The sequence below is a fragment of the Rhinichthys klamathensis genome, unplaced genomic scaffold (assembly GCF_029890125.1).
Source record: "Rhinichthys klamathensis goyatoka isolate OS25496 unplaced genomic scaffold, OSU_Roscu_1.1 h1tg000121l_1, whole genome shotgun sequence".
NCBI classification, from domain to species: domain Eukaryota; kingdom Metazoa; phylum Chordata; class Actinopteri; order Cypriniformes; family Leuciscidae; genus Rhinichthys; species Rhinichthys klamathensis.
The window spans coordinates 1,394,166-1,410,381 of record NW_026606658.1 but is presented as its reverse complement, the minus strand read 5'-3'; the positions used below and the strand labels follow the sequence as shown (position 1 = coordinate 1,410,381).

The 16,216-nt window shown below is 36.6% G+C and overlaps 2 protein-coding genes across 3 annotated transcripts in view; both read right to left on the bottom strand.

The window, feature by feature from the left end:
• The window catches only part of caskin2 (CASK interacting protein 2), a 57,194-nt gene extending 49,357 nt beyond the window's left edge, over positions 1–7,837 (bottom strand). The window contains exons 1-2 of one of the 2 annotated variants that reach the window (XM_056255467.1): positions 7,643–7,837; positions 6,922–7,267 (exon numbers count right to left, since the gene is read on the bottom strand). In XM_056255467.1, coding sequence (XP_056111442.1) covers positions 6,922–7,015 — 94 coding nt within the window. In that variant the 5' untranslated portion in view covers positions 7,016–7,267; positions 7,643–7,837. The remainder of the gene's footprint in view (positions 1–6,921; positions 7,268–7,642) is intronic. The other variant, XM_056255468.1, reaches the window with a different exon arrangement.
• Positions 7,838–8,706: 869 nt separating this feature from the next.
• On the bottom strand, positions 8,707–12,631 carry st6galnac1.2 (ST6 (alpha-N-acetyl-neuraminyl-2,3-beta-galactosyl-1,3)-N-acetylgalactosaminide alpha-2,6-sialyltransferase 1, tandem duplicate 2). Its single transcript, XM_056255370.1, has 9 exons — positions 12,549–12,631; positions 11,757–11,979; positions 10,329–10,491; positions 10,070–10,238; positions 9,737–9,875; positions 9,553–9,656; positions 9,316–9,399; positions 9,094–9,193; positions 8,707–8,967 (listed from the first exon to the last, which is right to left on the bottom strand). Exons 1-9 carry the CDS (start codon positions 12,629–12,631, stop codon positions 8,788–8,790), a joined length of 1,245 nt encoding a protein of 414 aa, XP_056111345.1. The 3' UTR covers positions 8,707–8,787.
• Positions 12,632–16,216: the final 3,585 nt, after the last annotated feature.

Below are 16,216 nucleotides of genomic sequence, written 5' to 3'. Positions count from 1 at the left end.
AATCCCTTCCCAACTTGTTTGTCTGTATGTCTGAATTTGGTTCTCCATGTATATGGTTACTGCCAACAAAAAAATTATGCAAATGTATTCAATAAACTTTCATTTAATCAAACTTTCACTTGTTTGGTGCACACCAGGGTTCGGATGGCAGCGTTCACACTTTTTCAAATGAACTGCACTAACACAGAAATCGCAGAGTTTGTTTTAATAAAACTAAACCTGTCAAGTATGAACACACCCCATGTTGTGACAAAAAATTTTCAAAAACTGTTGCATTAGCTCATTTTAATTAACTAAACTGAAAAAGTAGCAAAAACACAAAACATACATGGAGTACACACAGATCCCTACATCTACAAGTATCATGCTTTCCAACAATTTCCTATGGATCTGAGGGGTCTGTGAGCCATGCCTTTGGCTCATGTTGGGCTAATCACAGGCCTTGTTGTACTCCAACAGACCACCCCACGGCCAGCGGGCAGAGGGCACAATGCCAACAGAGCTATGAACTTTACATATGACTGTAGGGGAAGAAAAAAAGTTGTTGTGGGTCTTTCAAGAGGAGTTCGAGTTTCAACATGACAACATTCCAGACATGGCTAACCCACCCAATCTCTCAATTTCCATCTATGTCCCACTCTCCCTCCCTCACTCACAGTATCCACACAAAAGCGTGCGTGGAAACACAAACACCCTTTGTGTCCGTCAACAGTGGTCTTTTCTCGTTGAATGGAAGAGCTGCTTCTAATGTGGGCATCCTTCAAATGAAATGAGCCACAGTAACCGCACAGGGCTCAACCACTCCCTAAACCCACACAATAAACATAATGAGCAACTTTAAAGGACACCTTATATCAAGTCATTTTTTGTCACTGGGTCGGTTTATTTTTTTATGCTTGAAGGCATCTTTCCACCTTTACTTATTAATAGTATCGGCCCTCAAAAAAAAGTTAAAATCACAACAACCAGGCACTGAGTGAATCTGAAGTACGGACGTGACCATGTGAGAGGAGCGAGTGTCTAAGGCATAATCAACAATAGCCCTTTATACAGTATACACAAGGTTTAGGAATTTGACACATTTAAGCTAACAATAATAAAGTCACTGAAAGTACATTTGTGAACATGTCAAACTAATATAAGCTCTTAGATTGTCTTTAATGATGATAAGACTTAGAGGTTTTGCAACAAGATGTTTGTCTTCTATGAATAAAGGTCAGATTTTGCAGCACTGTATTACAGTTAAGCTACGTTATCATTCCGACAACCTTGCAATGTTTCATATACCAATGCACACAAGTATATATATAAATACAGAAGACGGCATGCTGCACCGTTCAAATGTTTGGATCTATTCATCAAAGAATCCTGAAAAAAATGTATCAGCACAACCGCTTTCAACAATCGATAAGAGTAAGAAATATTTCTTGAGCACCAAATCGCACATTATAATGATTTCTGAAGGATCATGTGACTGAAAGACTATTGTATAATAATTTCACAATATTACTGTATTTTATAAAGAAATTAAAGTTCTAAATTTGAAAAAGTAAGTAAGTGCGGTGCAACTAACATGCAGAAAGTCATTATGTGGTCATGTGACAACAAAAAAAAAACAGAAGATCCCTATAGACCCCCTCCCCATTACTGTGACAAGGTCATTAATATTTAAAAAATATCACATATTTGACCTTTTTATAAAAAGACGTGTTATTCAAGTCAAATGGTATAAATAAAAAGTCATGACTTAAGGACTATTCTATGACTTAATTCACAATGTAAAAAAAAAAAAAAAAATGTGTCAGTGCCACATGATCCCAAACACTTTTTTTTCTTTTTTGAAATTTAAAGGAACACAAGCAGGTGTTGGAGGTAAAGCTCTCAACAGATTAGATACTGACTTTAATTAGATGGATCACTTCTGATTGCGTTTGGCTTGCCAGAATCAATTTGGGGTATAGAGTTGAATTACCTACCTACTATTTGTTCCAGTAAACAGAACAGTGTGAAATACAAGCCAACAACCTCTACTCTATAATGGTGTGTAAAAACTAAAAGCCATTTTATTGGAACAAGGTGGCATTAGAAATGAAGACTGTAAGACAAGAACTTGGACTGACAAAAGACAAACTTCTCCTCTTTGCATAAGGTTTACCCACGTGGATTTCAGCATCCAGACCCAGCAGTCACATTACCGTTATCCCATGAGCCTTTGTGACAGTGTGTTCAAAGAGAATTACCACTACAAAATAGGGGAAAGGTTTTACTGTAAGACCTTTCCAAAACACTGGATCTCGGATCGTTTCTTAAACAACACTCTCCCACATGATGAAAGCCTCCCTGAACAAAACAAGTGGAAAATTGTCAAGGTGTCTGAGCTCACTGTCAGTGGATGAGCGGAGATAAACGAAAGGACCCAGTTATGTAACACAAACCACGTGACTGTGCACAAGGGTGACTTATACTGGCTGGATGTACTTTTAAAATAATGTAAATGATCTTGCAAAAGACTCCCACAAACCTACATCATAAATGCAATGTTTCACAAAAAAGATTTTAAAAAATCTAATTCTCTAAACTACTAGACTACTAAACTAGTATCCGTTTATTTTACGCACACTGGGTTATACGAATATGTCCATATTAAAAACAATCAATGAATAATAATTATTACATAAACATGCTGCCACATTTGATTTAATGGCATGAAGCACTAAAAACTGTACTTAAATATAACAAATCACAATATTGACTTTCACAGAATTGTAAGATATAAACTCGCAACAAACAAAAAAAAGGTAAATTGTAAATTTTCTAAAACCTCACAATTCTGACTTTTTTCCTTGCATTTGCTTCTCACAATTCTGACTTTTTTTTCCTTGCATTTGCTTCTCACAATTCTGACTTTTTTTCAGAATTGCACAATTATCTGTTATGACTTTTTCCTCACAAATGTGTTTGAATCTCACTATTGAGACTTTTCTCAGAATTTTTAAATATATACTCGCAATGGCAAGAAAGAAAACTAATTTGTTTGATAAATTGTGAGAAAGTCGCGGTTACCCTTTTTATTTGTTAATTTCGTGGCAGAAACAAGAGTTCAGTTCTCTTTCACAGCTACACACATACAATCATGTCAAAATGCACATCGTGTGGAGTATTCAATGTAAACAGTCTGTTATGTCCTACGTGAACAAAAACAAATAATAGAAGATCGTAACAGTATATTACGTCCGTGCATCCATCGTTAAAGGGACAGCAGCCTCATAAACGTCTGTTTCATTAATGGTAATTAAAAAAAAAAAATTAAATCACTCACTGCTTTTGACTTTTTTATCTTTAATACTGTACCTGAAAAACGTAAACTTTAATTTGTAATTTTATATTGTATTTGTCCTATTGTTTGTAATTTGATGCTTTGTTCCTATTTTTTATATAAAAAAAAGATAATAAAATTACCTACCTTATTACAGAAGACTGTGTGATGATTGCAGTCAGGTTAAAGGGCATTTGTTTTATAATATTGGGTTGACAAAAATGGGCAAATTGACAAAAAAAAAAGTCAAGATTCACATTTAATTCAATGGGATTTAGTTTTCTTCTATACCAATTAAACTGTCTAAAGCAGTCAGATAGGAAAAGTAACACAAAACAGTAACCTATAATCAAATCTATGCATATATCGAATCATGACCACAAGAATCAATTTGAATCTAATCGTGAGGTACCAAAAGATTCCCACCTCTAAAGAATATACATGATTATCTGTCTATTTCGTCTCAAAATGAAAATCTTTTCCCAACCATGGAGGAGGAAGCAAAGAAGATGGTATTTAAGATAAATTCACAGACTGATCCTAGTCAATCACTTGGATGATGATACAATCATTACAACGAAAGCAAACATGGTGTTCTGATTTGATCTCCTGCATAGTCTGGTTTTGTCACATGCCTTTGTAAGGTTGATTTGGTGCTGAAGACTGTAAACAAAGCTGCAGAGAACCAGTCAGATCAAATTCACCTTGCTAGTCTGCGCACTGACATTTTTTTAAGCGTCCTTCTATTTAATTGCCAATTTGTGTGAAATTAATGCTATTGGAAATAACAAGGCCATTAACGTTTTGTCAAAAAAAAGAAAATCTGTTCTGAATGAGCTGAAGGTTGGTGGATCATATAACCAGTGGCTATAGTGATACCAAATATTATGTTTGCTTCCACATTAGTAGGAAATTACACTTGCGTTGTTTTACCCATTACATAAGCTAATGACGATGTGAATGTGTTGTGATTTTTGAAGCCCGTAGAGATTTGCTATCATTTGCATCAACAGTGAAACCGTGAGATGGATCAAAGCTGAAAAGTGGAATAACTATGCAACTAAATTCATATATTTATTACAGCTACAAAGAATTGCTTTTATGTGACATATACGGGATGGTTATTTTGATGCTAAAAGTGTAGTTTGTCTCTCCATGCTAAAATTCAAACCTCTGTATGGCAGAAAAAAATCAGAATATATTTAAGATTTAAATGTACAACTAGCCTCTGTGGAGTGGGATTTTGAACAAATTAGATTTCAAAGTAAGCGGGGCTACACAGTGCTATGACGCAAAAACAGAAACCAGATGATCGTCAAATTACCATCACGCTCCGGTTAGGACAAAAATACAGATTTACATGAGATATCCGTTATCGGTTATCTCTTTGTGCCATGCTACTGTTTCACTGTTTGGACACAGCGTCAAGCACGGAAATGATGCAAAACAGGAATTATACAAAACTTAAGATCACTTTAAAACATATTCAGCAGAGCGCATTCACATGCAGTCACATTCAGTAAGCAAATAAATGTGAGTCTAGATTTAAGATGCATGCGTCTTCTGATCTGGGCTGTTCGTGTTTTCAACATAGCCTTGCGTTCTGTAGGCTAATTAAGCTAAAAATAGAAAATGTATGCAAGCTCTCAGATAATGCTGATAATACTGTCCATCCTTTAATTATCTCTAGTTTCGATGAATATTTAAAAGCTGACTGTAAGATGCAGGTCTGCTCAGTTGAAGGAACGGCCGGATTACACCGTTTATACTAGATCTAGTGATGACTGACAACATCGCTCATGGATTAACTCATTGAGCAGATTCCAAAACAGTCCCGAGTAGCCTGACCCATCTGTCATGAGCAAGAGGAGAGAGTATTAAAACATGTATATGCTTGCATTTAACATGCTTTGTGTGGAAAAAAATCACTGGCTTGGAGTCAACTTATGTCTCTTGCTGGTATTTTCCCCAGTCATTTACATGGCGACTACATTTTTAGGGAACAAAAGTGACTGAAAGCAAAGCAGCCCATGGCATTGTTAAGGAACAGTGAATGCTGTGCTGAAATCCAGCTCTCTATAAAGTTAATCTGTCAGTTTGCCATATGGGTTATCCCTGATTTGTAACAAGACAGGTGGGGGCAGGGAAGAACACAAGATACTAGATTTTAGCTAAATGGAAGAAGGAATTTCAAGGTTTTTCCGGGTTCAACACAAGTTATGCTCAATCTACAGAAACTGTGAGTGAATGATTGACCCAGCGTTCCTTTTCCTTAAAGTGGGCATGAAATGAAAATCCACCCAATATATTTTAAAATGCATGTTATTGATCTTGAAATATGTTTGGTTTATAGTTTTTATCCCCTCTTAATTTTTAATTAAAATATCATAACTTCTCTCTGGTGGCGTATGGACTTCCCCAATCATTTCAGTCCACTTAATCCCTGCCACTTTCTTAAATTCGACCTCAAGCTCGCATTTAAATCTGCCTCCATCCGATCAACATTCGATGGATAGAACCAAGCTTCCGCGCTACATTTCTTTTCCAATAATCCATTTCAGTCGTATGTACATCACAACATACGAAAAGATCTGTCGCTACTTCAGTGTCATTGCGACTTTAAATATGAATTCAAAATTTTCTGACAATTTTATAAAAGCACAATGAAACAAAGTCCAGCTTAAATCAGAAAGACATTAATTTGATATAAATAAATAAAAAGTTACTGAGAAGTTAAACAACAAACCCAGTAAACCAATAAAAACAAACCCATCCAAAAATCTCCAAGGCACTTAATCAAAAGCCTTGACATGATTAAGATCGATACATAGCCTATGAATTTGACTGACAGGGAACACATTCAATAATTATATTCAATATTAATAACACTGCGATCAATATCCTGAAGCAGAATATGACCCTAATTGGACTGACTATCACCATTCAGATATGCAGGGGAGTTCATTGACCGTCTGGCCCGCCAGGAACTGACCCTGTTTGGCCTCCAGTCGATACGGTCTCAATTTGCTTGGGAAAGACTTACAGACTGTCCTGAAAACATCCTTAGCAGGTGCACTGCACTAACTTGAACCCTACTGGGTAACAGACTACTTGTTTTAAAGGACTATTCCAACTTGATGTCTAAAGGTACCTGTTTACATCAAGTGTTTACATAAAGTCATAGTGCACACATTACTGGAATGGCCAAGAAATGCTAATGGCCTTTTCATGTTCAGTTTGGAAGCAGTTGTTGTTTAGTGTCATACAAGGCTGATTCAGTGATTAGTCCAGCGTTATTGCTAATGCAGCACAGATGTTAAATAAAGAAAATGAATTCTTCACCTGAACAGTAATCTGGGACACAATAACAGCATTTTCAAGAATGATTGTACAGGGTATCAAGTTGCAGCTTAGCACATTTAAAATATTTTAAATGTGAAACACTTTTTAAAAAAAGAGATTAAATACTTAAAGCATGAAGTATAATATGATCTGTGGCTGATAACATATTGACTCAGTACATGATGAATTTGTTAACTACATTTACGAATGTCTAAAAAATTGCACATAACTATGTGCAAAACATGTGCCTTAAAATAACTCACTATTTCGGTTGGTCTTGATCTTGGCCAGAAGTTTATGAGCTAAGGGAAGGTCTCCATTCTTCACAGCCAGAAGAAGGTCCTGCTCCTTGCCCATGGCTCTTGTCCAGCTCCCAGAAGTGTGTTACAATCTGGATTCACAATGTCATGGTTCTCTCGGTTCACGAAGCCTAGGATTTGGCTTTTGGTCTAACTTATTTTTTTTTAAATATGGACAAAACATTTAGCACATTAAGCTTTTAATTTGTATTGAAGTTGTTTTTAAGGTCCTATGCTACATGTTTGTTCTTGAGCAGCGTGTCATATTGAATTTAAGCCATCCTTAAAGCCAGAAACATCACATGGAAACCTATGGGAAAAACACACATGCAGTGTTTTCATTATCATAAATCACTTTAATATATTTTGAGCATAAAACACAGTTTCTGAAGAAACCAGTGTATGGAATCTTGAGTCTATAGACAACTGTATTTAATTTCTCTTTCATTTGGAATAAACAGGCAACCAATCACTTCCAAGACAACCTTAGAGCGCTTCTGTGATCATTTGGTTGTTATGTAAAGTACCGTAGGACGTATAATATGATGTTTGAAATAACCCTAAACAATAATGACAACTTTCCTGACCAGTTAACTTGTCTGAATGTTTTTTAAATCAAAAGCTAAATAGGGAATAGCCTACATTTGTCATGTACAAAGAACTGAAGGATAACATAGCTACTCACCAATACGTAGTCAGGTCGATTAAACGCTTCAAGCCACTTATTCCACGAAACCGAACTAGTTCAATAAGTATAATCCCGTTTATGATTTCTGTTCCTGTTGGGGAAATCGCTAAAGCGCAATGCCATACTTGACTGCGTTTGACAACACAAGTGACCGGTGCGTGAGCGCGCGCGCGTCTGTTACGCGCCTCCCTGGTGTAACTCTCTTCCTGAAAGGTGCGCTTTTAAGTCTCTCGCTTCATTTAACGATTCCAGAAAAGAAAAAATATGACAATGGCCTATAATATTCTATAACATTCAAAATGTTTACATCGACGGATGCAATGTTCTAAAGCTTTATCTTATAGCTATATCTTTGCATGTTACATGTACAGTTTGCGTTTACACCATATGTGTTAATCAATAAGACTAACCTAACAGTTATCTCTCACAATTATTGTCTCCATATCCTTTGATAGTATAGTCAAGGCAGACATCACATTAGTTTCACAGAAGTCACTGTTGTTTCTAAAGTAAGTGCGACATCTGGTGCCTTAACGATGTAATGTCCCAGCACAAAAAAGAAGCCTTTTTTTACATTTACGTAATTTATTTGAAAAATTGATTAAGGATTGTTCAATTAAATTACGTAAGGATTATTCATTTCAATTTGATGAAATTTTACCATTAAATTGCGTAAATCTTCAAATTAAGGCTTAATATTTTGAGTGAACGTTTACCTGCAACCATAAACTAGATGTTAATTTGTCATTTACTGACTAAATGTTACAATATGCAGAAACGACTTGAAAGGAGACGCACGGATAATATTCTGTGCAATATAATCCATGACTTTTAATAATTAACATCTTATCTAAACGCAAAAGACTACTGAACTAGTTTTATGTCTGACCTCTAATATGGTCCTCATAGAGTTGCACGTAAGAAAACAGAATTGACTTTGGAATTTCACAGTTAATTCATTGTTTATTTCAGAATACAGATACACAAAGTAGAAACTAACAATGCAAAAAGTTATAAAACACATTTGCAACAAGTTACACCTCTTTCTTATTGGGAAAGAACACTGACTGAACTGTATTAGTAATTATTTTGGTCATTAAGGAAACTGAATTAGGCTATACTTTTAAGAAACACAGATTCACTTAGATATCAGATTTTCCCAAATACAGCCAGATAAATTTGTCTTCATGAAATTTCTTCCAGGTTTTCATCTCTAAACTATAATCGTGATTAGCAAAAAACACTAGTTTAGTGTATTTGGTGTCATAGTAGTAGGTTGGATATTTCCGATAGTCGACCGTGCTAAAACCATAGACTCTCACCTACGTGAAGAGCAAGAAAAACAAGGCATCACTATAAAATGATACACTCAGGGGTAAGGTCATCTGATAAAATAAACATAAATGCCAATAAGTAAACAACTGTGCATATTTTTAAAGATCACTTACAATGTCACACGTGTGCATAGCCAGCATAAGTGTAAATGCGCCATTAGTGGGTCTGACCAACCACCATCTTTTAGTTTTTAATTGTTTTGCTTTAAGAAACCTAAAATGAAAAGTGAGAGACATGAAATGACAAATAATGAAATTGTTTAATTATTATAAATGGTAACTTCATGCACTAAACATATTCTAACATAACTAATGTGTGCACATTTGAGCCCCTACCTGTTTCGCACATATCTCAGAAAGTCTGGATGGAGGATGTAGTAAGAACTTTCATTAAAATGCCCACTGTAATAATTCCTTGGCCTTCAAAATAATAAATCATTGAAAGTTAGGCATATGTAAACAAAATCAATATCAGTGTGTAGATGACAGTCATCAACAAGGTTAATCACTCTTATTTTTGTTTTATGATGACAAATATTGATTGATAATTACATTTCTGTTAGAATGACTTACGTTCGTCCATTATATGCTCCTGATGGTATTTTTCTGTTCTTCATAAGGGACTCTAAAAAGTTGTAGTCTCTTGGACCCTCAGGGATTAGAACATATTTAATGTCCTTCCATAAAAAGGCCACAAAAAAAACTATTAGAGGTTCATCCAAAGCAGCTCAAACGAACAAGTGATAGTTAAGACAACCTTGTCAGTAGGAATCTGTTTGAAACCTCTGTTTTTGTGTAACATGAGGGACTGGATTAAGGAATGTGCTGTGTGCACATAAACAGATGTCCTTTTCCCAACATCCTCCTCATGTCCTGCAATAATGGCTGCATTCACTCTATCAGAAACAAACAAGTGAATAAGTGGTTTTATTAAATCAGTACATAAAAAAAAAGGTCAATATCAATATAGTAAATCAGTCGACATATAAGCTTTCACAAGATATCCTGGTTTACACATTTTCTCTTTTAAAAGTGACTGATTTAATCTGCATTTAAACAATGTTTGTTCTTGATAACTTCTAAGATTTACCTGAACACATAATCATTAGAGTCAATCTCCATTCCTAGCCTGGAGCCATTGAGAATGCCACCATTCCCAACAACAGCACAGTGAATACAGCCATCGTTCGCTCTTGTGGGTACTTGTAGTAACTGGGTAGATGCAAGCTTAGGGATGGTGTCAACAGCTGCTTTTATGGCTATAAAAAGGAGGAAATACAGCATTATTTTAGCTTAATGCTATAATAGTAAACCATATGATCACGTTCATGCTTTATGATTAAACAAACCTGTGTAATTGAGTCCCATATAGCCAAAGGGGTTGTTAAAGTGATAAAGCCGGTTCCACTCACTCACGTTGAGATGATCGCTTTGTAAAAACAGCTGAATGTTTGGAATAAACTTCTCCATAAACACTGGATTAGAGGAATTTCGCAAGGATGCCGTGCATTCCTGAAAAACATGTTGGAAACCGTGTAAAGCCTGTAAATGGAATAGTTTATTGTACCTTTAGACAATTTTTTTTTCTTCAAGTTTTGTATACAATACCTGTCAAAAGCGACACAACTGTTTTCAACATTGATAATAATATTAATAATAAAAATGTTACCCGAGCGCCAAATCAGCATATTAGAATGATTTCTGGAGGATCATGTGACACTAAAGACTGCAGTAAAAAATTTTGGCTGAAAATTCAGATTTGATAACAGGAATGAATTACATTTTAAAATATATTCAAATAGAAAACGGTTATTTTAATTTCACAATATTACTGTTTTTACTATATTTTTATTAAATAAATGCAGCCTTGATGAGCATAAGAGACTCGTTTTAAAAACATTACAAATGTGAATGTTTCCAAACTCGACAAGTATTGTATGTGTTTTATATCATATTTGATATATCAGTCTTTTATGGCTCATATAGTACAATATAGAAGAATACAGATTACACTCCAGGAGAAAAAACACAGGCCCAAACTGAGCAAACATCTGCAATTTGGTGCAGTATATGGCCAAAAAGATGAATTTCTGATTGTGATGCAAATCAGTGTCAGACTGCGATAGATAAAATGCATAAAAAGGTTTACTTGATTTATCCATACTTCATTTTTTAGAAACAAATGTATGAATAAATCAAGTAAACCGTACGTTGCTTCAGTCCAGTAAATTTTTGTCTTCAAATATTACTAATAATAGTCATCGTTATGTCTTCTTTGTTTAAAAAAAAATAAAAGATTTCACAGAAAATAGACCACAACCTGAAGGTGGACATTTTAAAAATTTCACTAAAAGGACTTTTATTTGCTATTACAAAATTAAAAAAGGTATGAACTATCTGGTCAGAAGGCCTTTAAAAGATTGTGTAAAACAGGTTTTCCAGTAAGTTTTGTAATCATAATTGAAAAGCCTTAGAAATGAATGCATTAAATATGATAGGCTTTGGGTTAAACATGTTTCACACGTAGGCTGCCTACGACAAAAAAAATATGTATTGTGATCACTCAGTGCTAGTTCAAAATGAATCAACAAAGAAATGGCCGAGAGAGTGAAAAGAAGTTGTGAAAGCCAGTTAACGGATCCGTCTAGACCAGCAAACCATTATTAGGCTGGTTTAAGAGCTGTTTCTTTTTCAGTAGGGTTATATCATCATGTCACCCATTAGCAGGATGTTCACAAACTTGTCTCTAAGTTATAGTTGTTGTCCACTGTACTTACACTCGGTTTAAACTGTGGATCCAATCGATACAGATCCTCACATTTCCACTGGGGCAGAGCAGTAAAGTTGTGCTTGTCCATAAAGGGCACAAGGGTTGATTGAGTCCCAAGAGGAACATTTGCTCCTGCGTCAGTCACAACAGAACTGGTTGCCTCGGGCTCCTCATCTCTCTGCAAAGAATCTGTGACATTGTCTTTATCCACCCAAAAGTTGTAATACTGTCTAAGGAGAAGGGATTGCAGCTCTAGTTATAGCCTGTGACTTTACATGATAGTATGACTGTAGGCCTACTAATAAAAGTAAAATGTTGAATTTAAAAATGACACATTTGAATTAAGTAGCCTACATTTTCGTTTCTTACCGCACATTTGCTTTTATAGTGTAGTTTTCATTGTAAAAGGTTACAACTATAAACAGGAGTATTAAAGTTATAAGGGAAGTGACAAAGAATATCCTTTGGAGAAACATCCTCAGTGAAAGCTTGCAAGCGCACCTGTAGCCTAAACTGATTAAGCCGATTACCGACGACTCAAGTGAGCTGCCTAACGTTACCTAGAAATTTTTTTTGAACATCATTTGCGTAAACGGTCAACACTAATATGGACGCGCTGTCACGCGCACGCGCTCGAAATTTTAATGTTTTAAGCTGCCGCGCCATTTAAACACTGCCTATTCTCACAGATTTATTTTAGCATTTTTAAATAGACGATAGACGTTAGAACCAATTGGGTTTGTGGGCAATTTCTTCTCCTTCTTTTCCTGTGCTATATGTCGTTGAAGATGATCCTCACTGCAGAACACGAGATCCAGGGGGCGAGGTTGAATCCAGATCCAACTCCTCCCACTTACTCTGCTCCACCAGATGAAGCGGCATAGCCTATTTCAGAAGTTGCAGCCCGCAATTTTAAGAGTAAGTTGCAAAATTTGAGTGTGTGCATGTAGTGCAGTGTGAAAGAATGAATTAGTGATTTATTGTTTAATTCTGTGTGTAAATTATAATTCTTAATGTCATGTGGTTTCGCTCTAGTGTTATTCTGTTAACTTTTATTCAGTGTGATTAGCCTACAATGTGCTCCTAATGTGGGTTTCCTTATGTTTCGCGTTCAAAGTTTCCCTACCGTATTCAGTGTCTGTTTTACCGTGTGTAAATAAACGCTTTTTTTTTTCAATTTCATTGTGCTGGTAATGCATTTTGCATGCATTTATGTTAGTGACAGAGATGCTCTTATTATGTTATGTAAATTAAGTCAGATGCCTTTGTCTTATTTTCTTTTTTCTTAAAATTGTGTTAGGCTTGAAATGTGTGTTCTCCTCCTGTCTTTACATTCTTGTATTACTCTAACCCTCTACCGCACGCATTATAATAAACCTATAGAAAAAAATATTTGACTCTTTTTATTTTCTTAGAATGGCTTAACTTGAAGTGCTGTAAAAAGAAAATTAAAAAAAAAAAATGTTTTAAGGTCCTTTATGATATGTTGCCATAAAGTCCGGTGGCGTAGTGAAAATACTGTTACCGAGATGATAAAAGCACCAAATTTTGCATGGTGTTTCCTTAGGGTCTATAGTGTCATTTTGGCCTAGGAGCCCTCAGTTTTTTGTTTTTTGTTACATGTCATATTAGAAGTATATCAATATCAATGAAATATGCTTAAAAGCACAGCGATTTTCAAGTTCCTGCACAAGATAAAGTATTCAAATGAATCCCAAAGTTAACATTTTATGTTTATTTATGTTTATGAACTTTTACATAACAAAAGCTTCAATACATGTTAAAGTATTATCAATATGGTCTTTATTGGCCTTGTAATTGATAATTATGAATCGTTACAGTTGCATTTGCAAAGAGGTGAGCAGTCTAGACTTGCTTTGCCACATTTGCAGGTGGAACAATCCCCCTTACAGCAACATTTGATAAGTTCTCTGCAGGCTGTGGGACTTCTGGAAGTGTCATCCAAATTGGTTCCCAAGACCCTGATTCCTTGGTCCATCCATAGTCCCTTGGAGAAGGAATACCTTGCTGTGAGAGTGTGCTGGTCGCCCAGATTCCAGTCTGATAAACTGCCCGTCTGATGTGCTGCAGTAGAGTATCTTGGGTGGGTGGCAGTTTCTCCATTGTCCTACTCCCATGGCAGAAGAGTTCTTTCCTCTTCTGGACAATGGAGCTTGAAGAACTGGACTTGTCATACAAGATGACAGTCAGTCTCTCAAGCTTTTGGAACTGCCATGAAGCAGCATCTAATTTTTGGAATGGATTTCTGGCAAGGGAAGCAAACACTTCAGTGGCTTCATCATAGGCTTGCCAGGCCCGCCAAACTGACTTCTTACCCTTCCCAGTGAAAGCAGATGTTGTATCACACCCTGAATAGGCATGGAACATCAACAGTGCTTGAGACTTGTCCTTACCCAGACTTTTACATATGCTATTGACATGGTAAAATCTGTACTTTTTGCCCATGCCAAAAGCCACCCAGATGTCAGTCAAAGGTTGAATCACCAGTAAATCATGGAATAAACCTGCAAGAATCACAATGACATCAGTGTCCACAGTACGCACATGGACAGTTTTTGCTCCTTGCTCCAGGGCATGCTGTATATGAACCACAATCCGGGTGTCTGCCTCTTCATGATTGCAACTGCTCATGGTACTGCTGGAACCAAATGAAGATACAGCTAGCCCTGATGTGATATACAGAGATTTGTCTGGGGGCCAGTTGAACTCTTCAGTCTTAGATGTCAGAAAGGCAAAAAGCTCTTTCTTATTAATTGGATCACGTAGGAAATCCATCCAAATGCCTGGCAGCTTTGTTTGGCCAGACACTTTCCTGCGTACACCTTGACCCCTCTTTTGACGCGTGGACTCCTTCAAACTGTCCGAGATGTATGCATCCCATACAATATCCAACCTTTGTGTATCCTGTAGCTGCCTCTGCAGGTAAGGGATGAAAACATTACTTGCATATTCTTTAAATGTGTTCACTGTATTAGTAGACAGACTGTGGACAATGACCGCTCCATCCAAGATTTTGCAGTCAAAGCATGAGAGTGGCTGTGATTGCCCAGGGAGCTCAAGGCATTGAAGTAAGTCAGACTTTGTGCCTGGCAGGTGAATCTTTCCAAAGTCAGTGAGGGAAGGAGGGAAGGACTGTACTTCATGTGCAAAGAATTCATCCAAATCACTCTCACGACTTTGCATTGCAATATACAGCTGACCAAATAGTGTCACGTTGTTCTGGAGCATTTTAATCTTCTTCCCATGTGTAGATAATGTCTTGCGTCGAGTTTGCTTGAAGAGTTGCAACGAATTCCTTTTGATTGGATCATGGATGGATTGCCTGCGATCAGTAAGCACCTTTGTGACAAACTGTTGATATTGTTTCTTGCCTGTGTCTTCTAAGATGAACACTGATTTAGCCACAGATTCATCTGCACAGTTACGGCTGTCAAGAGTGACAAGATCTTTAAAATCATCCAAGAAAGGGTTGCCCATTCTTTTAATAGTTTCAGACAGGTTGGCTACATGTCTTTGAAATGTCTTCTGTGTGGAAAGACACTGTTCATGATGCTGGAAGTTCTTAGGATTATCTATGTCATTTTCAGGAAGAAAGTCCTCTTCAAATTCTTTCAGCAATCTTCCCAACTCTGGTCCAGAGATCATCCATTGTCTGAAAGCATTTGGGTTTTCTGTGAGACCAACTGCACCACCGCAACCTTTCACAATCTTATTCTCTTGTTCATGAGCTTGGTCGAAAGGTATTGCAGAGAACTTGTTGTATGTCTTTGAGAGAACCCAGTGTGAATGCTTTTCAAACTCATCCTTGATGGTACTGGGCAAAGACTTCATGTCCCTGATGTGGACAGACACCCATCTTGCATAGTTTGTATGGTCCAAGGCAAAAAATAGAGGGATGAGTTCTTCTAAAACTTCTACATATAGAAGGAAGTTCTTCTCTCTGTGAGCTCTGACAAAAAATAGAATGAGGGTTTCATATCTTAGTATTAGATCCCAATAAATGAAAGTTGGACTCTTCTTCAGCATGTCATTTCTCCAAGTGATAAAGGTATCTTCATCTTTGGGGCCAGCAATAAGCCTAAAAGCTTCCTGCTGCAGATTGTGAAGTGACAGTAGAGTGACTTGGTGGGCATGCCTGGTGCGAGTTAGGTGTGCTGCTTTCAGAAATGAGTCAGCCTTTCCAGAAGATGCTACTATTGCTTCAGTGAGTGCTGTTGTCCAACCAGAGCAATCTAAGAGGTCGCCAAGTGTATTCCAGAGGGCCATTTCTGTGTGTAATCCACCTAGCATAACTACATGAACTCTTTCACCATGTGTGTCTGGCCATTTCCATTGCACTAACTTTGCCAGAGCGAAAAGAGGCTGGTCAAATGTAGTAACTGGGATTTGTCCAGGATTAAGAAATTCAATAGCTTGTCTAAGAACATTCATGCCATGTTTAATCAT